This window comes from Vanellus vanellus (assembly GCF_965231255.1).
Source record: "Vanellus vanellus genome assembly, chromosome: 5".
NCBI lineage: Eukaryota > Metazoa > Chordata > Aves > Charadriiformes > Charadriidae > Vanellus > Vanellus vanellus.
The window spans coordinates 9,718,456-9,740,054 of record NC_138910.1 but is presented as its reverse complement, the minus strand read 5'-3'; the positions used below and the strand labels follow the sequence as shown (position 1 = coordinate 9,740,054).

The 21,599-nt window shown below is 38.4% G+C and overlaps 1 protein-coding gene across 3 annotated transcripts in view; it reads right to left on the bottom strand.

The window, feature by feature from the left end:
• Positions 1 to 21,599, bottom strand: part of DPP10 (dipeptidyl peptidase like 10) — a gene marked incomplete at its 5' end in the record, with an annotated part of 567,722 nt that overhangs the window by 231,859 nt on the left and 314,264 nt on the right. For all 3 annotated transcript variants that reach the window (XM_082483840.1, XM_082483841.1, XM_082483839.1), the window contains 2 exons: positions 1,361 to 1,456; positions 10,526 to 10,640. In XM_082483840.1, the coding sequence (XP_082339966.1) occupies positions 1,361 to 1,456; positions 10,526 to 10,640 (211 nt within the window). The remainder of the gene's footprint in view (positions 1 to 1,360; positions 1,457 to 10,525; positions 10,641 to 21,599) is intronic.

Genomic DNA, 21,599 nt, shown 5'->3' with positions numbered 1-21,599 from the left:
CCTAAACTACTGGACAACAAAGAACTCAACACCAGAGCTGGTCCTGGAAAAAAAGACCAGCTTCCTTTTTATCCTTTTTTTTGAAATGCACTTACCCTTGTTATGCCCATTTCATTCTTTAGAATACACAATAAAGCAACAATTCAGTTCAATCATATAGCTTCCTACCAATGAAAACTCGTTCTAGTTATTACTGAACACCAATATTGATTAATAGAATTGAATCATTATTTCCTGTGCAAAGTTATTCTGAATTTACATACACAGTCACCGGACTTTCTAACTCCTACCATAGAGAGCTCCTAAACAATACTCTATTTTGCACAAAGCCCATTGTGCAAAATGCAACTCCTCTAATTTTAACACCTGGAGTAGAATCATAGAATCATAGAATCAGTGAGGTTGGAAGGGACCTTTAAGATCATCAAGTCCAACCATTAACCTACCCTGCTAAAAACACCACCACTTCTAAACCATGTCCCTAAGCACCTCATCTACCCTTTTCTTAAACACCTCCAGGGATGGTGAATCCACCACCTCTCTGGGCAGCTTATTCCAATGTTTAATAACCCTTTCAGTGAAAAAATGCTTCCTAATATCCAATCTAAACCTGCCCTGACATAACTTGAACCCGTTTCCTCTTGTCCTAAATATAATAATATATAATATTATCCATTATATATAAAGATCCAGCTATAATGACACAAAACAGATAGTTGCTATTGTGTTACTTGTCCATTTCTTCCAAACAGAAAGAATGTGAACAACCCATGTGATCAAGAGAAAAGGAGTTCAATAAGTTGAAAAAAAGAGTTTGAATTTGCTTTCTTTTTTATATCAAAAATGGATAATTCATTGGGAATCTGCACACCATTTGTAAATCTTTTAATAAAGTAGAGCATTAAATACAATTTGTAGACATCAGAAAACGACTGAGCCGTACAAGTATATTAAAATATTTAAGAATCCATCCCAGATGTGAAGAGTCAGAATCAGTTCTCAAATCCCAAAGTTCAGATATTAATAGAACAATTTAATTTTTTTTAATTGATCTTTTTGTGAGCCCATAAACAAGATCCAATTCTTAAAAACAATTCTACATCACTGCCTCCAACTCAGTCAGTAGCATAAACAAAAAATTTTAGCAGGTTTCTACTAGACAGAGCTTTAAAATTAGAAAGCCACTTCAAAAATTAATGAAACAGACATGATTCAGAGCTACAAGAAAAAATGGGACACTGGCCAATTTCAAGAGAGTTTGAAATGTTAACTGATTCTTTCTCGGTGCCTGGGTAGTGATATCATTCAATATTCAAAATTATTACCTAGTTTCAAATTATGTGAGAGATTATACACTTACCATTAATCCATTTGGCTTCCGGATTATGAACTATGAACTCTTTTCTGAAGAGATCTTCCAAGGACAATCTGGTTTCTGACGAATTTGCAAGTTCATCTAAAATAAACATAACAGGATCATTTTAGATAATTAAAAACAATATATTCAATGTACTTTCCAAAACATTGGAATTACAGAACCAGAATACATAGTTCAAAGGTCCTGTTGAAATCAACAATAATACCTTGCTCTTATTTTTTTTTTCTTTTACTACAAGAAAAGGTTTCATTTTTCTTCAGTAAAGCTTCAGAAAACAAAGCATTGGTACCTTATGGACAGGACAACTGAAGGATGTAGTGCTTGGCTATTTATTATACTGGGACTGTAGTGGCAAAGCTGCTTCTTCCCACAGCCCTACACCACAGGAAAAGTTTGATTACAAACCAATAGAAAAATTTTCTGACAGCCAAATGATGTAGGCCATACTGATCACCTTATACAGACAAAAACTAAGTAAAATACTATTGTAAGTAAATTTAGAACCACTTTCACCTATCCTACAAATTAAAATGTAGAAAAAAGAGAATTCTATATGCACATTTTATACCCTGTGCTTGCTCTCTAGTGATAAGCACAACATAACGTTTAGCTAACAGCCTTGTGTTTTTCCCAAACGTGATAGAGCCCAGGAATACTGTGCTTCTGAACATTAGCCAACATTGATTTTCAAAACAAAAAAATAAGTTGCCAGCTCCCAGAATCATCTCCATCCTTCAGAAAAGAAAAAAGAAGCTCTGCTAAATTCTACTTTTCTTGTGTTGTAGGTTAAATAAATAATAAGTAGCGGACATTTAACTGTTACACTAACGTAAAATTAGAGGTACTATTAAAGAAAAAGTTCTGCTGTAACAAAACAGTTTCCAATCAATATTCACTGATAGTGGCTATGCCCTTCACCTAACTGCTTTAGGCTATTTAGGAGAACAGCAGCTGCCAAAAGCTGCGTTATACATTGCCTGTGGACTAGCAAAAATATGCACCTATGTACTTCCTACACAATCAACCAGACAGATGCCCAGTCAGGTCTTTTAATCATTTTATCACTATTGGGCAGATTTGCCATAGATTACTGCAGTATGCCTCTGCTCAATGAGCTCTTATTTCCAATGCATCAGGCATCCACCGTTCTCTACAAGAGGATCTTTTTGTTAGATTTTGTCCTTACAGATTGCTGATATTAAACAGCGCCACTGATGACAGACTCAAAGAAAAAGAGTATGTAGAATCACTGCAGTCAAGGAGCAATCTTGTTAACTTTATGCCAACCCAATATGCTACCAGCACATTTTTAACAGAGAGATGTGCTTTGTAGAGTTCGTATCCTGTAATACATTTCAAATGAAAATGTGATCCCTTTACAGTGAATAAAGTCAATCATATTTTCATTATCATAGGATCATGGAATCATAGAATGGTTTATTATTATTTATTTTTGGTTTATTATTGGTCTTTCTTTAGCCAAATTTCTCAACTAGAGGCCAGCTGAAAGCTTACTGGAATCAACAATAATATGATTTTTTTTTTTGCTTTTAAATGCCAGCACCGCCTGCTGCAGTCACTTCCATTAGTATTAATAAGGTGCATCCTTGCTGTATTGAAGAGAAACTCCTTTTTAATGCACATCATAAATTTACATAAGACACAAGGCCATCACAGCTGCTCACTCCACAGCGCAGCTGCATTTTGCACGCGCCTCCCTCCCAGGTCTCAGCAGGGCCCTGGTAAGCACTTACTCACCATAATCAACTCTTCTTGCACTTGATGTCTTGTAAGGCTAAGCATGCAGAGTTGTTCAAATCCTCTCTCATAAAACAAACACTCTAATCCTTAAATACGCTTTTTGCCTTCTTCCTACCTTCCAGGGATCAAAATAGCCTGTCTGGGTTTTTTTAAGACTCCAAGTCCAGAATGGGACACAATATTCCACTTGCAGCTTTACAACACTAACATTATCTCTCTTGATTTATACCTAATCCCTCTGTTCACACATCATGGGACCTTGTTAGCTCTTGCTCCTGCCACACACTGAGTTTTTATCTTCAAAGTAAGCATATATTGTTATACACGCTCTACTCAGCTCCACAAATACATTCCCTGTCTTCACAACACTACTTTTAACTTAACAGCATCAAATACCGGGCTCTTCATATGCCCATTTTCCCCTTTGTCCACAACCTTGCTGACTACCTACTCTCAACAATCTGTTTTCCACCGCCTATTTTGATCCAGTACATCCTTGTCCTGATGCTGGTTTTGATCCCGAAAGGATTCCCCTTCTAACCCTTCTTGAGTCTGTTCCTATTTATTGTGACCCCTTATAACCTGCCAGTTTGCCAACTATCAATCAAGCTCACACAAGCTGCTATGTTGCCAAAAGTGGTCTTACTCAAGACCGTTTCGTTTTCATGGTTTTTGTTTTTCCTTATTACCTGCTTTACTAAAAATCACCAAAACCGTACATCAACTGTAATGATAGCCAAAAGGCTATCAGAGAAGAAAAGTAAACCGGCTCTGCTCTCCGTCTTCTATCTAATTCACATTCCTGCCAAGTAATCTCAATATAAACTGGATTTCAAAGTAACTTTCTAAATTGTTGTTAGCATTTCTGAGCTGGAAAAAGTGGCACCTTCATAAATGTTTGAAAAGTAACTTTTTTTCTAATGCTAAATCATTACCAAAATAGAGCCTTGTTTATAATTCTTGACTCTAGCTTTCCACTCTGTAAATATCTCATATTGTATAAATTTTAAGAAAAATGTTTATTTGACATTGAAAGACTCTAAAATAATAACTTATGTTTCCAAAATGCTTAGTTTATATACAGAAGATAAATTACACATCATGTGAACTCTCAAAACACGATAGTGGGTTAATCTTTTTTGAGCACAAGCACAAATTAGTATGTACTTCACAAAGTCCTGGTTTTATTTAAAAATAAATGCTTTTTTCTTCTTTATGTTTACTACCACATTATCAAATAGCCTACTATATCTTTTTCATTTCCATTTTAAATTTCATTGAATTATTTCTTGAAGGAATTATATTTCAAATGTCCTCACACTATTTCCCACGGATTTCTATATTTTGTTCTGAAATTATATATATTCAGGATAGAAAATGAACACAGATTACCAAAGATACAAAAAAAAAAATTAAATGTTAAAAACTAAATGGCCACTTTTTAATGTTCTATCAAACTAACAACAGTTCAATAACTGGTGAGTATTATTCAAAAGTACATATCTGTTTGTGTTTACTAAACTAGAAGACTGCAAAAGTAGAAATTAATAGCCTCATTACTTTTCATTGAATCATAGAATGGTTTAGGTTGGAAAGGACCTTGAAGATCATCGAGTTCCAACCCCCCTGCCATGGGCAGAGACACCTCCCACTAGACCAGGTTGCTCAAAGCCCCATCCAGCCTGGCCTTGAACACCTCCAGGGATGGGGCCTCAACAACCTCTCTGGGCAACCTGTGCCAGTGCCTCACCACCCTCACAGTGAAAACCTTCTTCCCAATGTTTAATCTAAACATGGCCTCTTCCAGTTTAAAGCCATTCTCCCTCGTCCTATCGCTATATGCCCTAGTAAAAAGTCCTTTCCCAGCTCTCCTGTAGGCCCCCTTTAGATACAGGAAGGCCACAATAAGCTGTCCCCGGAGTCTTCTCTTCTCCAGGCTGAACAACCCCAACTCTTTCAGCCTCTCCTCATAGCAGAGGTGCTCCAGCCCTCTCGGATCATCCTTGTGGAGCTCCTCTGGACACACTCCAGCAGGTCCATGTCCTTCTTATGTTGGGGACTCCAGAGCTGGACACAATACTCCAGGTGGGGTCTCACAAGAGTGGAGCAGAGGGGCAGAATCACCTCCTTTGACCTGCTGGCCAGACTTCTTCTGATGCAGGCCAGGATACTGTTGGCCTTCTGGGCTGCAAGTGCACATTGCTGGCTCATGTTGAGCTTCTCATCAATCAGCACCCCCAGGTCCTTCTCCTCAGGGCTGCTCTCCAGCCATTCTCCGCCGAGCCTCTATTTGTGCTTGGGATTGCACCGACCCAGATGTAGGACCTTGCACTTGGCCTTGTTGAACTGCATGAGGTTGGCTTGGGCCCACCTCTCCAGCCTGTCCAGGTCCCTCTGGATGGCATTCCTCCCCTCCAGCATGTCTACCTCACCAAACAGCTTGGTATCACCGGCAAACTTGCTGCGGGTGCACTCGACCCCACTCTCCATGTCACCGACAAAGATGTTGAACAGTACAGGCCCCAGTACCGACCCCTGAGGAACACCACTCGTCACTGCTCTCCACTTGGACATCGAGCCATTGACTGCAACTCTTTGAGTGCTGCCGTCCAGCCAGTTCTTTATCCACCAAGTGGTCCATTTGTCGAATCCATGTCTCTCCAATTTAGAGACCAGGATATCATGTGGGACGGTGTCAAACGCTTTGCACAATGAGTTCATAGGATATTATTTTTGCAGGTTAGTAATCAAAAGTAGTCTAAACATCTCATAACTTTTATCTTTTAACTTAGCAAATAAAACTAATAATGATGTAGAACAATATGTTATTAATGCAAACTCCTTACTGGATTTTCTGTAGAAAAAAGAAGTTTTAACACTAGAAATTAGGATAAAGGCTTGATGTTAAATCCCATCTGAAAAGTGGAAAAACACCCCTAGTGAACTGTGTGTAAGCTAACAGCTATATCTATAACTGGGAATTAGTATAGTATATGAAAAAGGAAAAACAACTTGCCAGAAAGTAGTCAGGTATCAAAAATTGTTTGCCCATTTACAATAGCTACAGGGATCCTACACAGCATTGAACAGAAACATGAATCTTCGGGTAATGAATCTCCACTCCAGCAAAATTAATTTTTAGGTTGCTTTCTATTCATTTATGAGTAGCATGAGAGAAGGAGTGGAGGGGTCGGTCCAAACCCTCTTCTAAAGAGAATATTTTTCTATTGGACATAATACAAATGGATCCTCTTCCTAGAGCTTGATTTTACTCAAAACAATTTCAAAAAAGCATTTTCTGTCAGTTTGGCTGACCTAAATGTTCCCTAAAGGAATTTTTCTGCAAAGCTATCTTTTTTTTTCTGCATCAAGAGATACCAAAGCAAACTCTGAGTTTGCTTTGAGTCTATGAGTAGAGTTACATGCCACTTGCTCAACAGTAATTACCATGCATGTTTTAAAGGTTATTATCAATATCTCAGCAAAGGAGTCCCACATAAAGTGTTCGAGTCTACCACACCTTCAGAAACTGTAAGTTAACATGAAGGTAGAACTCCTGTCATTCCCAATATGAAAATCAGCCTTAAGTGTTGTGGCAAAACACCTGTACAAAGATGGCAACGTCTGTACAACTCTTAGGCTGTTCTTACATATATAAGATTTCAGTTGCTAATACTTCCAACTGAGCATTTTTCAGTTTTGAAATACAGATGAACAGTGGTCAATCAGATAGGTCTTCAGATAATTCCTACAATGTGGAACACGCTGTCATGATGCAAAGCACAAACCCATGCTGATTTAAAGGAAGGAGTGGCCACGATCCCAGAAAATCCACCTACAAATATTTCAATACGTGTAGGTATGTGATGAAACTTCAAAAACATGAAATAGAATAAAAACAGAACAAGAAAGATACCTGTGTTATGTTTATACTGACGTACAAACCAAACAATGGCGTCTCATAAACATCTATGTCTGTCTCTGCATTGCCCATTAATTCACAATATAAAGGAAGTTCTATTTATAAGATTACTCCCAAGGTATTTTCTTCTTTTATTCTCTCTTAAATACTTCTCCAGTAATCACCTCCAAATATTACACATAGAAATCACTGGATTCATAATTAAATTGCCCAGAGGACAGAGAAGCTTCTATTCTGAAACTCCCAAGTTTTTCCACACTCCAGTCCCTTTCTTTAACAAGGGTAACCTTTGGTATCTCCATGCACTTTCTTTATAATTGTACTTATCTAATTTTGAAGAAAACTGGCAAGGATACTTGCCTGCAAGCCTTCTACTCCCAGCTACAAAGCAGAGTAGCAACTTGTACTTAGTGGGCATGATGGGTTTTTTTAACGTACTCAGTCCACAGAAGTCCACAAAGAGCTGTTGAACCCCAACAAGAGGTTACTGGACCAGGAGTCCATTTGGACTCTGCCACTAATCTCTTACATTACTGAATGGTCTGGTCATTTTTCCATCTCTTTGTTTAGAATGCTAATATATTTATAAAGTTTCTGAGTATTAGCACAGATGAAAAGCAATATAAAGAGGACCAAAATATTACTAATATTGTTGGCACAATTTACTAAAAACACAATCATAATTGCAACACAGGTATTTCATATTTTAACAGAAGCTAAACTATTAGTAGATCAAACTACATCTCCTATTTCAACATAGGAATTTCAACATTTCTCTTAGTGTTGTATATTCAAGTTATACTTCGTGTAATAAAAAACACTGGAAACAAAAATCAAGAATTTCCATTGAGTTTTAATATCACTTGTATCTTTAGCAGAAGCTAAAGCCTCTTTGAAGCCTTTTGCATATAAATTACATAGAAGATTTTCTTTTAACAGCTTGTTATCTCATACGATCCCTCTATTAAAAATGGCATGAAAGCTGTTGCCCAAAGTTTGAGTGAAGTCAAATGACAACTGTTAAAGGTACGTGGACCTTTCTCATACTGTGGACAAAGCAACGTATAAATAATTGTGGGCAAAAGAGATAATTTCCGTTGGATTTGGCATATCAGTAAATACACTTTTGCCTCCACAAAACTTTCAACAAAACATTCAGGCTTCTGAGCAACCACAATCCAAGATTATATCCATAAAAAAATAATCTCCGTAAAAACAAGCAGCATGATACACAGTGTTTAGCGGAATTTACATGAAATCTAAAAAGCACCCATCAGTGCAGGCAGAACTAAATAGGGAAAGAAGTCTCTGATGCTCAAAATAGTATTAGAAATGAAAAGCAATACACTTTAAACTATCCCAAGGTAATACAGGACAAAATTCTCACTATTGCACTGAACATCTTAATTCAGATCTATTATATTTTATGAGAAGACTTTGCAAACCCTGAATATTTATCGTAACAGCTGGTAACCCCTTAGAACTGAGCACCTTGCAATAACCAGACCTGTGAGAGAATCTCCCAAGTTTTTCCTCTCCTCGAATGCTAGATATCCCAAAGTGATCTTACATATATTCAAGACCAGATAACTTTAGCTACAGTGTTTAGTACCTGCCAGCAAACCAGCAGAGTATCAAAATATTTTCTTCCAAAACATATTAATTAATCATGACAGTGAAGGGGGAACGGCAATGATTAGGAACAAAATAGGCAAAGTAGCTGTCCTACAATGTACCTCCAAAGCTTTCTTTGGTAAGCATTTCCAACCTGCAAGAAACCCCAGTTTTACAGACCTAGATCATTTGGGGGAAAAGTTTTTTATTTATATCAAGCTCTGTAGTCTCTATGGGATATCTTAGAGCATCTGAGCTGACAGAACTAGTTTTCACTCGCATGACTTGAACTGAAATGTAGGTCCCAGCTTACATCAAGATTTCAAGTAAGCCCTCTGGATTTTGAAACAGCCTCAGAGATGTTGCAATTCACTGAGCTTTTTTAACATATTAAAAAAAAAAAATTAACATTTCCCTAGGTTGTTTATTCTTTTTTTCCACGAGTGCCTTCAAAGACTTCAATTTACGTTTTTACATCATTAATTATTCTATATAGATATAAGAGCCAGAACTGATGTTTATTATTGTGAATTCCAGCATAACACTTTGGAGATTTTACAAGCCTTAAAAAAAGTTACCTCTCCTTGAAAAGAAAAACAGTCTTCTGTCTTGAAGTGTACCAAGATACGCCACCATTTGCTCTCAATGTCTGGTTTTTAGTATTCCCTGAAGAAACTCCTATACACTGAGCCTATGGCAGCACAACTTTCCTTTTATTTTTCTCAAAATGTTCTAAGTGTAAATAGGCAAACAGTAATTTCTTTATCATTCCTTGGACAGCTCCACGCATATGTAGTAGACATTTGTACCTGGGAAGGAGAACAGTCCGTAGTATTCCTACATACTTTCCTCAGCTGTCTTGTTCCCTCTGACAAGAAAAGCTTTTTGATCCTTTTCCATCCAGTCTCACCACCTTCCTTCCAAGCAGCAGCAGTCTACTACTGTACTTGCTCATGCACAGACCCACCCAGCTTCCCTTGATGATTTCATTCAGTGGCCAAATTGTCTGGAACCATTATTTAACTAAAAAGCACTTCATTAACCTTTTGGTTTACACAAAATGGGGACTTGCACAGCAGAACATTTGCAGACCAATGTTTACTATCTAGGCATGCCATTCAAATCAGGTACTTTACATTATAACTTTAAATCTGACAAAAAAAATTTAAAGATATTTTTTCTTTAAAACATGTGCAGTTTCCTTCTCTTAGGTTCCTAGACATAGTTAAATGGTTGCTGTCCCAGCAGTAAAAGAAAAAAAAAACTTTAGAAAAATAACTCAGATCAAATTAGAGCAATAAAATAAAAAGTAAGCATAATTATTTCACATGTTCAACTGTTTTTTTTTTCCTACTACTTGCCCCCCCCGCCCCCCTTTTTTTTTGGTAACTGAACCATTAAGTAATTTCTCCTCTTTTTGTTTTTGAGAGAAAGAAAAGGGAAGAAGTTTGTGCATGTATATATGAAAGATGCATGCTTCTGTTTCAGCAAGAAGTTTCATTCTCAGCCTTCCATGACATACAGCTTTCTCTTAGCTCATCTGTGAATCTGAAATTACAGCAAGACACAACTGACAAAACCTTAAAGTCAGCTCACACCTGCTGAGGCTAATGAGAATTGCTTGTAACCATCTCAAGGCTGACACAATCCTAAGGACTTACTGCCAAAGCCAAATGCTTCTGCTCCACAAGGCCTCCGGTAACTCTTGAGTCCCTACAGGCACCAAATTTATAGTTGCCAGAAGTTAAAAATGCTTAAGGGCAAAAGACACTTTAACATTTATATGTCATTTTAATGACTGCATTATGAATCACACACCTTCAGTAAGATAAGATAAAGAAGTAGGTTACCTGGGGTTAAAAGAATGACAGACATAGTGATGAGTGAACAAACAACAAGAATCACCAGCAGCGCAATAGCAATTCCCTTCCAGTTCCTCTGCGGAGGGCTGTTACTTCCAAGTTCCTACAGGAATGGAAAAAAAATAAAATAAAAGGAAAAGACCATGTTTCATAATCATATATTTCTAGAACTATTAGTGATAGGAAAATTGCTCTGTGCATACTCATAATCACAGCATGGGAGGTGATCATGATCCCTCCCCTCTCTATAGCACACACAGTCATCCAAAGGTGGGTAACTTTTACGCTCTTTAAATAGATATTTCTCTTTTTTTTTAATATTTATGTAATTTTATAGCCCTAAGAGACAATCAAATGAGCTTATACAAGCTGTCCAAAATACGACTGGTGTTAAAATGTGCTGAACATAAACTTCAGGACAATATCAACTAGCAGTTTGTAAGTTAATTACAGAAATGAAATGTAGCAATTTACTGTAATTTCACCTAATGTGGTATGGACCATAAAGGTTTAAATACACACCTTTTTTAATGTACACTATTAAACTTATTTGTAATAGAAAACATTTACAAAACTGCCTGCGGCTCCAAGTATTCCATCCAAAACTACACAACTCTTCTTCTCTATACAGCAGTTCAACTGTAAACTGCTCCCCTATTACTCATAAAAAATGAACAGTAGCTTATAACAAATGTTAAATGAATGCTTCTGTAACTACTAATACACTTAAACCTACATTCTCTGTGGTTACATGTTTAACTCCTATTAACTCCAGCCAAATGCCATTTAGGTTTGTCAGTAGTAGCCATGCATTGCCTGTGTTCACGGTACAGTTTGAAACCAAACAACACGTAAACATCTAACAATAGAATGACAATAACGGTATGACAATTGTTTTATACAATCCTAACTCTCCCTCACAGAAAACAATATTTTTTTCTATCTCTAGCTGGCACGATTACCTATGCCTTTACTATCTCAAAATTAAATTGCTGTGAAAAGAAACCTGGGAGGGACTTCTCAGAAGCTCCCGCTTCAGCCTGCTTACAAAGTTGAGCTATGTTAACACAAGTGCTTCACAGGCTGTACAAGCTTCCACTAACCTCCAACCAAATACCAGGTGGGGTAAAAAATGTGGGCTTTAGCCCACACTTGCCCTGGAAGACACCACCACATAAAAGCTTCAGGACCTGCTGCCATAACAGAGCCCTGCAAGGCTGCTGCCCCACTGACTGCACAGGGAGCGCTTGCCATGAAAGATGAGAGCTTACTTGGAGTCTCTCCTATTTGATCTGCGATCCTGGGTTTGTTAATCTTGCAAATACAGAGCAAGGATATTTTTTTATCTTTCCCCTTTCTGCTGGACAGAAGGGCAGAGGGATGGGGACAACTCAGCCATCTTGTTCTATGGGGAGGACTAAGGCACAGGAAGGCACCTCCTGCTATGTTTTATAAGCTTCCAAAGGCATGTCAATACTTTTCCACTGACATATTATTTCATTGTTTTCTAAATTATAAATGAGTGAGAAATTGAGATCTTTTAACAACAGAAACTGACAATGTTCTTGTGCCTTCTTCACTGGTGTACACCTGTACACCACCTCAACACCATACACCACCCAGAACAGCACCTCTAACTATGTCTTTTTTTTTTTTTTCTTTTCTACCTGTAAAAGACAGTTTCTCTCCTGGTCCTCTTTTCCAGGAAGCATCAGGGGAATTCCCCTATGCAGTCTGCAAGCAATTCCACAGGGGAGGTCTCACAGGAACCCTCAGCCCATTGCAGCTCCCTGTGAGGAGCCCCCTGCCGCCCTGACATGGCTGCCACTCACTGGGCCCCATCCTCCTGCCTAGCCTGGGCCCAGCTGAACTTGCTCATTTTAGAGATTTTTAGCCTCCCCACAGGGTACAAGTAGCCATTCTGTCTACTCAGTGTAAACCCCAGGCCACAGCTGGTCTTTGTGGGGTCAGCTGACAGGTGTGAGCCTTCCCCTCCCCACAGCTGAAGCTAGCTTGAGCCTAGTGGTAAATGGCTGCCGGCCAGCCTGGGCTGCTCTCAGCCCTTCCCTCCCAGTGGCTGTAAGAGTAATTGAAATTTTTATTATTACACAAATCTCTTCTTTGGTGTTGATATGATTGAACGGCAGATAATGGATGATGTTCAATTATAGCACACAGAAGGAAATTATTGAGGACAGTTGCAGCACAGCGTGAGCAGGCCATCCCCCTCAGGCTGCACTCTGCGCAGCTTTCCTGGGGATCGCCATGCAGGAGAAGCCTGATTGCCATAGCCAACAACTCATCTTTGATGCCTGTATTTTTTTTACTAAGTTCAGTACTTCTGTCTGCCACAGGCAGGCGGTAAAAATGATGTAAGCAGGAACTCCTGGCATCCATCTCCTTTCCCCTTCCCATTACCCACTTCCCAACCTGCCTGCTCCTCTCATTTTCTTCAGCTTCTTCTGATTCACCCCCATCTCATTAAATACTAATTACCACAGCAACCTCCTGACTAGCCTTAAAGTCAGTTGGTCTTTCAGGCCTGCATGATGGCTTCACGTGCACCTTTGGTGTTCCCGCCGATACGAGGATTGCATGGTTCAATCCTTTCGGGACAGTCCTGGCCATACCGATGTTGCAAGGATCCCCCCAGCCTCTCCACAGGAATACAAAACTTTTACGTCCTGCATGTAAACTCAGATCCAAATTATTATTTTCCATTAAGTAAGAATTATTTTAATGTTAATAGCCCAGTCTAGAAAATATGAACTTACTAAGCATAACATTATAAGTCTTATTCACATGATGCTTAACAGAGTCCAATTGTAACAGAAGAAATAGCAGGTCGTACCAGCAAGTACAAGTGAGAAAACAGTAGTTACTCTCGGAGAACCGTGAAACCCTATTCCAAAGTATTGACTTAAAATGACAGAAGCTGGACGTGATGAATGTTTTCTGTACCAAAGCCTCTAAAATAAATGTACCAAGTCATTATTCAGAAGGTTCTTCTCTGCAGACATGAATATTGTTCAGTTTCTAAAAATAGAGCTCCATTTTAAATACTTCTGCACATTTTTGCAAGGAGAATATCGAAGGGATGAATCTAGTATTGAGCATGCAAAGCTTACTGGTACCCACAGTGAGAAAGAAGTGGGCTTCCAGCTAGCTGAAGATCTTGGGAGACTGGCATAAAAAGGACTTATCTCTGACTAAGAAGAAAGTACTTGGTTTTAATAATTTGATAAAATTTATGAGTTGCTCCAAATCATTAGCTTAGAAGTTATTAAAAGGGCATGAGGATATTTTGATATTGAGTGACTACATTCTGGTAAGACATTTGCGAAGTTAATGTACACTAGCAAAAAAGATTTAATGATATATTAGAAAAAATACTATAATAAGGTGAATTCATAGTACAACTAGTATCAGGGACATCTCCAATCCAGTCTCTTGATGTTAACCAATGAAATTCTTGGACTATAATCTGCAAAGTTTTTAAACAGAGTAAACTGATGTTCTTCAACCAGGAAATATTTTCAGTCGTGCACGGCTTTTCAAAATGGTCATAAGTAAAAGGCAGTTGAACAGGTTTTTAGACCATGTATCATTGGCAAGACAGAAACTGTCACTTTTCAGTATGACAAGAAAATAGAGGCATTCAAGAGGAAACATCACAGAAAGCCATACAATGAGAAGCTTTTGACATCATATAGTTTCCCCATAACTAACTGCTAACTGGCACATAACAACAATGAACAGGCAGTTGGAGATTTAAGGACCTAATCTTCTAAATAGGCTCTTCTATTAAAGTAGTTTGAAAAAATATCAACTTTTGAAGATGGCATTTTATATATAATACAATCTGTAGTATTATTATAGATTTTACAATGTAACTCTAAAGAATCAGAAAATGGCTGCTCAAAGCATAATACAATTGCAAGTATTCTCATTATTTACAGTACCTTTTTCACGAACCATTTAATTGCACTGAATGTAATTTGTGATTGAGTAATATCTTACTAAAACACAGCTACAAAGAGAAAAATCCACTATACTACATACACAAAAAACTGTTCACCAATGTTATAGAATCTAACGCTTTTGGCCTATTCCTACTGAAGACCACATTTTACCATGAGCTTTTGATCACTACCATCAGTGAACTCGGCGTATGCAACTGAAGGGAGGTTCTAGCCTAAGAGCCCAAACTTTCTGCTCTGTGATTTTCTCCATTTAATCTCTGTTGAAAAGACCCCTGAAAAAAAAAGGCATAACTTGCTGTGAGACTGGTTTTACAAAAACAGGTATTACAGAGCTTGCGAATAGCATAATTAAGTGATGACACCAAAATTCTGCAATAGTAACCAAAAAAAAAAGGCTAAAAGAAAAATCTGCAGACTGGACATGAGAGGGATAACAGGTTGAGGCTGTCAAAGAAGAGCATGAGTCATTTCAACCCTTCAGCATCCATCTATGCTAAATCCCTCTCACCACTGCAAAAGAAGATATTTCAGAGGGAAATGCTGAAAAACTATATCCAGCAAATACACAAAGCAAATATAAATCAAATACACTGAAGCACTTTTCTCCCTCCTTCTCTAGGCTGATTTCTAAATATATACACCCTCTCCAAACACAATTTACTGACTGATGATGAACTGATTCACTACAAGCATGAAAATCTTTTACGCACTAGCAGGACATAGCTTTGAATTTCACAATCTATAGCATGTAGCCTCATCCAGCAATTCTGAGTTATTGTTCTGGTTTTGAATGGAATACAGTCTGACGTGGATGTTTCATCTTAAAACAAAAAACTACAAAATTGCCTCCATAATGGCTGTTACAACTGAATGTAACAAGAAGATACAACCTAAATTCCTATTATAATAGAAATAACAACATGAAACTAATTTCCATTAAATTTATTTCATATAGAAATATTTTTTATGCCTTGACACAGAAATGCAAGTGCTTATAATTTAAGAGTGCTGTTTCCTTTTAAGTAGTATTGGAGATATTGATTTGAGAAAAAGCATCACTTAAATTAATAGATGTAGTACCTTAAAAAAAAAAAAAAAAACAAAAAACAAACCTCAACTATTTCCATATTTTTACCTGAATAAACTTACAATCTTTCTTGTAAGCAGCATAACCAGAAAAAAAAAAAATCACAGCTTCCTTCCTAAAGCTTATAGAGTTGCATGGTTTTATTGTTAATCAATGAGGATAAAAAGCCTTTAAGACATAATTTTTCTAGCAAGCATGTACAACTAAAGAGACAGCAAAAGGTCAGAAAATATTTCCGTAACATGCTGCATTAATAAGTCAGTTTTTTTAATTAACTTAATAGCATTTTCCTGGTTTCTTGGAAAACTATTTATGTAAAGCACAATACAATTTCTACCGTGGAAATAATGATAGAAGCAGTAGGAAATTGCCAGGTGCAAGCAGGCACACTGAAGAGCACTGGCTAAAGCCTGAGGACTAAGGAATGCCTCTGCCAGGCTTTTCCAGAAGTGGCAGGTTAGTTAAAATGCAGCATCCCCTTTGGGAGAAGAAATGAAAAACAAACTTAGAGACACGCTAGCCCTGAGAGCTGGTGTTTAACTAAACTGCTTTTTCTCATTGAACTACCCGCCCGTGCTGCGATCGACCTAGCTGATAAATGGTGCGATGAGCCAAATACAGAAAATACGCATTTATCTACCAAAATTAAGACCAAGAATTCCACCAGTTTTAACTATTTCTGCTGTGTACAGCTCAGTACAGCTCAAAGCTAAAGCGGAGACTCTGTAATTATTTCTGCAGTCTGGAGTGAACTTTACCAGGTTGACACACTCAGTGGTACAAGTGGGCAGATGCACATTGGTTTTTACCCACAGACTGTGGGTATTTGAAACAGAAAACCCATCAGCACTGAGCTGCAGCAGCGTCGGGTGGTTGCCTGGTTTTGTGCTGGGGCACTAAGGGCAGACGAAGGATCTTAGAGGAGCCACGGGATGTAGCAGTTTCTGCCAGCATAGCATCTTCTGAAGCCTTGAGTGAATCATCTTCTTTCGTCTTTTTTCGTCTTTTTTTTTATAAAAACTCCTGCACTGTCACCAAGACAAAGCCTACAGAAGAAAGCTCTAAGAAGAATCACAGCCTTCCCTTATTTTGGCAAGAATTTTAGGGGCAAAGTGCATTAGAGTAGGAAAAGCAAATGTAATTGCTTTGCAGTAGGAATGAGAATGAGTCTCACTCTGTAGTTTAGATGTAATCACGACGGTATCATTTAATGACTCCTCCAGCATCTACTTCATTAAACACTACCATTTGCATTCCCCAAACATGAAGAAAAGGTGATAAACATAAAAAGACAAACAGCTTCAGGTTTTATCTCAGGTGTTGTAAAAGACAGACCCAGGATACTTATAATAAAAAGATTGCCATCTTTCCAGAGTTCTTTATATAGCTCGTCCTGCAACTGATACTAAATACGACCTGCCTTGATTTTGCAGGGTACTATTTGCAGGAAAATTACCACAGCAAGCATTTAGAATTTGTGATGAAATGATTGCATCCATTCCTTCCAGCTGTTTTTGAGTAATCCCATGGCCTAGATAGCAAGAGAGACTAAAAGAGAGATCCACAAAGTGGCACCGGACAGTTATAATCCATTTGCATAAGTACCTATCATTTTCATCCCTCGTGCTCCCTTTACAAATAGCAGTGTTATAAGATCCTGTTGCTCCAGTTCTTGTCTGAATGATTATGGTCATACAATTACTTTACCCGGTCAATATCTTTATTCATCAAAACGTTGGCGCTTCTTTTCAGTCATTGTAAAACGCCACTTTCCCAGGAATGCACGACTCTCCATCAGCTCTGTGGATAATGGGCATTATAAAAAGAGAGCAGCTTGTTAGCAATTACCCTGCTTAGAACAGGTGTGGGATTTGGATATGGGAACAATCTGTCTTCATATTTTTATTTCTCTGGGCTGTGCTGGTAAGAGAAACCCCTCCTTTTGCAGAGCCAAACTGAGAAAAAAACAGCCCGATCCACAACAAATAAAACAAAACAAACCCCACCCCTGTCTCAGTAAAAATAAACTAAAAGAATAAACGTGCACATATAAGTCATTCTGAGAAGCGTTAATCACCCACACTGGTTATGTATTTTCACAACCTTGCAAAACATTTTGTGCATTTTTTCAGCCTTGATCATTTTTGTTCTAAGCAGGGAGATTTTTCTCCTGGACCTGCAAATGCCCATTCATGAACTGAATTTTTGTAATTTTTGGTGGTTTGGAATAGCTTTGCCAACACCCTTAGTTCTGACTACTCAAAAAAAAAAGGTCAGAAACATTTATGGAATCTATTTAATGTATTACAGCTAGCAATAAGAATACATTTCACATCTTCCATCTCGTTTTGCGGTGTACCTTGTAACACTTACTCAAACACAACGAGCTAGCAATTACACTAGGCAAACAAATAAAAGCTTAACTTCTAAAGCATTCTACCGAAATCCCTGTTCAAGGTCTAATCACAGTAGATGAGTTTAAAGTTTTGGTCATTACGTATACACGCAATAAATACAAAAGCAGGGAGAAAATGGGGTCAGCAAAACTGATCAAAACAGCATGGCACATGCGCAAGTTAAAATTTGTGGCCATCCACTTTTTTTTCATGAACATAATAGTATTCACATTTGCGGTATAGAAAAGCAAAGGGGAAAAGCAAACTATCGTGGTGCACAATAGTAAAAAATATATGTAAAAAGCAGGTCATGGAAAATACTGCCATAAGGACTGTTGAGTAGCTGGGGCAGAGGGAAACTTGGGTAAAATAACAATGAATGACAAAACAAGTTTATATTTTAAATAAAAACCGGTCATGATGTAGAGACAAGCTACAGTAGGCCAGGGAATTCCTTTGGCTTTTGGGAGCTGAGTTGAATGTAACACACCTCTGTGAAGAGGTATAATGCCACATAGTGTTATTGCAGCATCAGAGGCAACTTCATTGAGACTCGGTATTTCAACGTTGTTGTCCCTTTTCATCCTGTGCTCACAATCTTTTACAGTTTGTTTCTAACAAAGTTTCAGAAGTAAAAATACTGTGCCCTTTTTCCAGTCCAGCAGAAATACGTGGAAAATAACAATGTTCTAGCAAGTTGTAAGGACCTTGAGACTCAAAAGTACTTATCCACATGAAAGCTACAGATAGCCACCTATAGGGATTCTTGCAAGTTCCTATGTAAAACAGCTACTGAACACGTTTTATTAAATATGTGTATTTAAATTTGCGACAGTGATCCAGTCTCCCCTGCAAATCTCACCTCCAGACAGTTGGTTGTCAAGAGGAGTCACCCTTTTTGGGGGTGTGAGGCTCACTACTAGCTCTGGTGTGACTCCAGGTCACGTTCCCCATGTCCTCATCAGACCAAAGCTCCAACAGTCACACTGTGCTACATCTTCTCTTCCTCACGCAAGTCTCATCTTGAAGTTAATGAGATTTTTATCTGAATATGAAAAGCTATCTCTGTATCTTGAAGACTGCCTGCAAGATTACATGGAAATAAAGCAAGCAGCTCATTTCCAGTGAGCCCATGCATCATTAGTATCTAGAGGAAATCAACAATTCATTTGCCGTAATTGAAGAAAATTCTTAATGTATTTTACTAAAGCAAGTAATGCCAAGGACAGAAAAAGATGGCAAAGCAGCAGGCAGAAACATGATTTTATTGCAGGTTACTATGATATAAAGGAAGTAGGCTATATGAATACTGGCACAGTCATTTATGGCCAAAAGGATATTTTTACAAATTCCTATTGATCCAGTCTTTAATGAAATGTCACAACATAGTAACATATTTCTTCCAGTCTTATTACATTGAAGAAAAATCACCCAATCAAATAAAATAATACATCACAAAAAAGACATACAAAAATGGATAAATACAGGTTATAAGTGTTGCATACACATGGATCTTTCTACAGATACAACAAAGTTGTTTGCTAGAATTTGTCCTCTTCGTTACTCAGAAGCTAAATTAGAATCATAGAATCATAGAATCAGTGAGGTTGGAAGGGACCTTTAAGATCATCAAGTCCAACCATTAACCTACCCTGATAAAAACACCACCACTCCTAAACCATGTCCCTAAGCAGCTCATCTACCCTTTTCTTAAACACCTCCAGGGATGGTGAATCCACCACCTCTCTGGGCAGCTTATTCCAATGTTTAATAACCCTTTCAGTGAAAAAATGCTTCCTAACATCTAATCTAAACCTGCCCTGACATAACTTGAACCCATTTCCTCTTGTCCTATCACTTGTCGCCAGGGAGAAGAGGTCAGCTCCCATCTCTCTAAAACCTCCTTTCAGGTAGTTGTAGAGGGTGATAAGGTCTCCCCTCAGCCTCCTCTTCTCCAGACTAAACAACCCCAGATCCCTCAGTCGTTCCTCATAAGGTTTGTCCTCCAGACCCTTCACCAGCTTTGTAGCCCTTCTCTGGACACGCTCCAACACCTCAATGTCCTTCTTGTAGCGAGGGGCCCAAAACTGAACACAGTACTCGAGGTGAGGCCTCACCAGTGCCGAGTACAGGGGGATGATTACTTCCCTAGTCCGGCTCACCACACTATTCCTGATGCAGGCCAGGATGGTGTTGGCCTTCTTGGCTGCCTGGGCACACTGCTGGCTCATGCTCAGCCGGTTGTCCACCAACACCCCCAGGTCCTTTTCTGCCAGGCAGCTTTCGAGCCACTCCGCCCCCAGTCTGTAGCGCTGCATGGGGTTGTTGTGACCCAAGTGCAGGACCCGACACTTGGCCTTGTTGAACCTCATACCATTGGCCTCAGCCCATCTGTCCAGCCTGTCCAGATCCCTCTGCAGAGCCAATCTACCCTCAAGCAGATCAACACGCCCCCCCAGTTTAGTGTCGTCTGCGAACTTACTGAGGGTGCACTCGATCCCCTCATCCAGATCGTTGATAAAGATATTAAAGAGAACGGGCCCCAGCACCGACCCCTGGGGGACACCACTCGTCACTGGACACCAACTGGATTTAACTCCATTTACCACCACTCTTTGGACACGGCCATCCAGCCAGTTTTTTACCCAACGAAGAGTATACCTGTCCAGGCCATGAGCAGCCAGTTTCTCCAGGAGAATGCTATGGGAAACGGTGTCAAAAAATTAAATTAGGAGTTGTCAAAAATTATACTTTGCCTGATTTTCTTTGAAAAAACCAAAAGGTTTTAAATATATTTTTATTTCTCAATATATTGGCAAGGTCTCATAACAGACAACATAGACAATTTTGGCATTAATGCATGGATCTGTTTGACAACATAACATTACACTTCACTGAAGGTTAGAAAAACAGGAAAGGTTACCATACTGCAGTAATGTCACATAAGGCAAATTCAGGTTTATGCCACATACTTCTACAATTTAAATTGAATACAGTGCCCCTATATTTAGTGGTATAACACCAAGCTCTGCACTGGAGCATAACTGTTAAGTAAGACCACTGTTAGATTAGAAGAGCCAAAATCACCTTTTGGAGTTTCTCATTAAGGTATTTGTACACACGCTTAATTTTATGCCATTTAAGAGTCCTGGTGAATGGACTTGACAAAAAAATTTTTTTGGATATTAAATCAGGAGTTGTCAAAATACGGAACAAATTTGTAAAGGTTATTTTGCAAATTTACATCGATATTTTCCTATTTGTTTTCAGATTTACCCAGAAGTAATTTAAATCCAAATGTGCCTTAATAAGCCTTTGTGTGCACATATATAGGTACACACATACACATATCACTGAATATATGTACCGCTAAATATTATTCACGGCAACATTCCTAGAAATAAATTAAAATGTAAATAAGCCAAAGAATGTCAGTACCAGGAAAGAGAACACTGTAATCTCTGTGTTTAAGGGGATCTAAGCTAGTAGAAAGTTAGATGAGTTTCCCAAGGTCATGTGAGAATGGTAAACCAGCATCTGTTTATGTAAATATTTGTGAACAAAACTTTAGCAAACAAAATTGTTTGGCCACTATC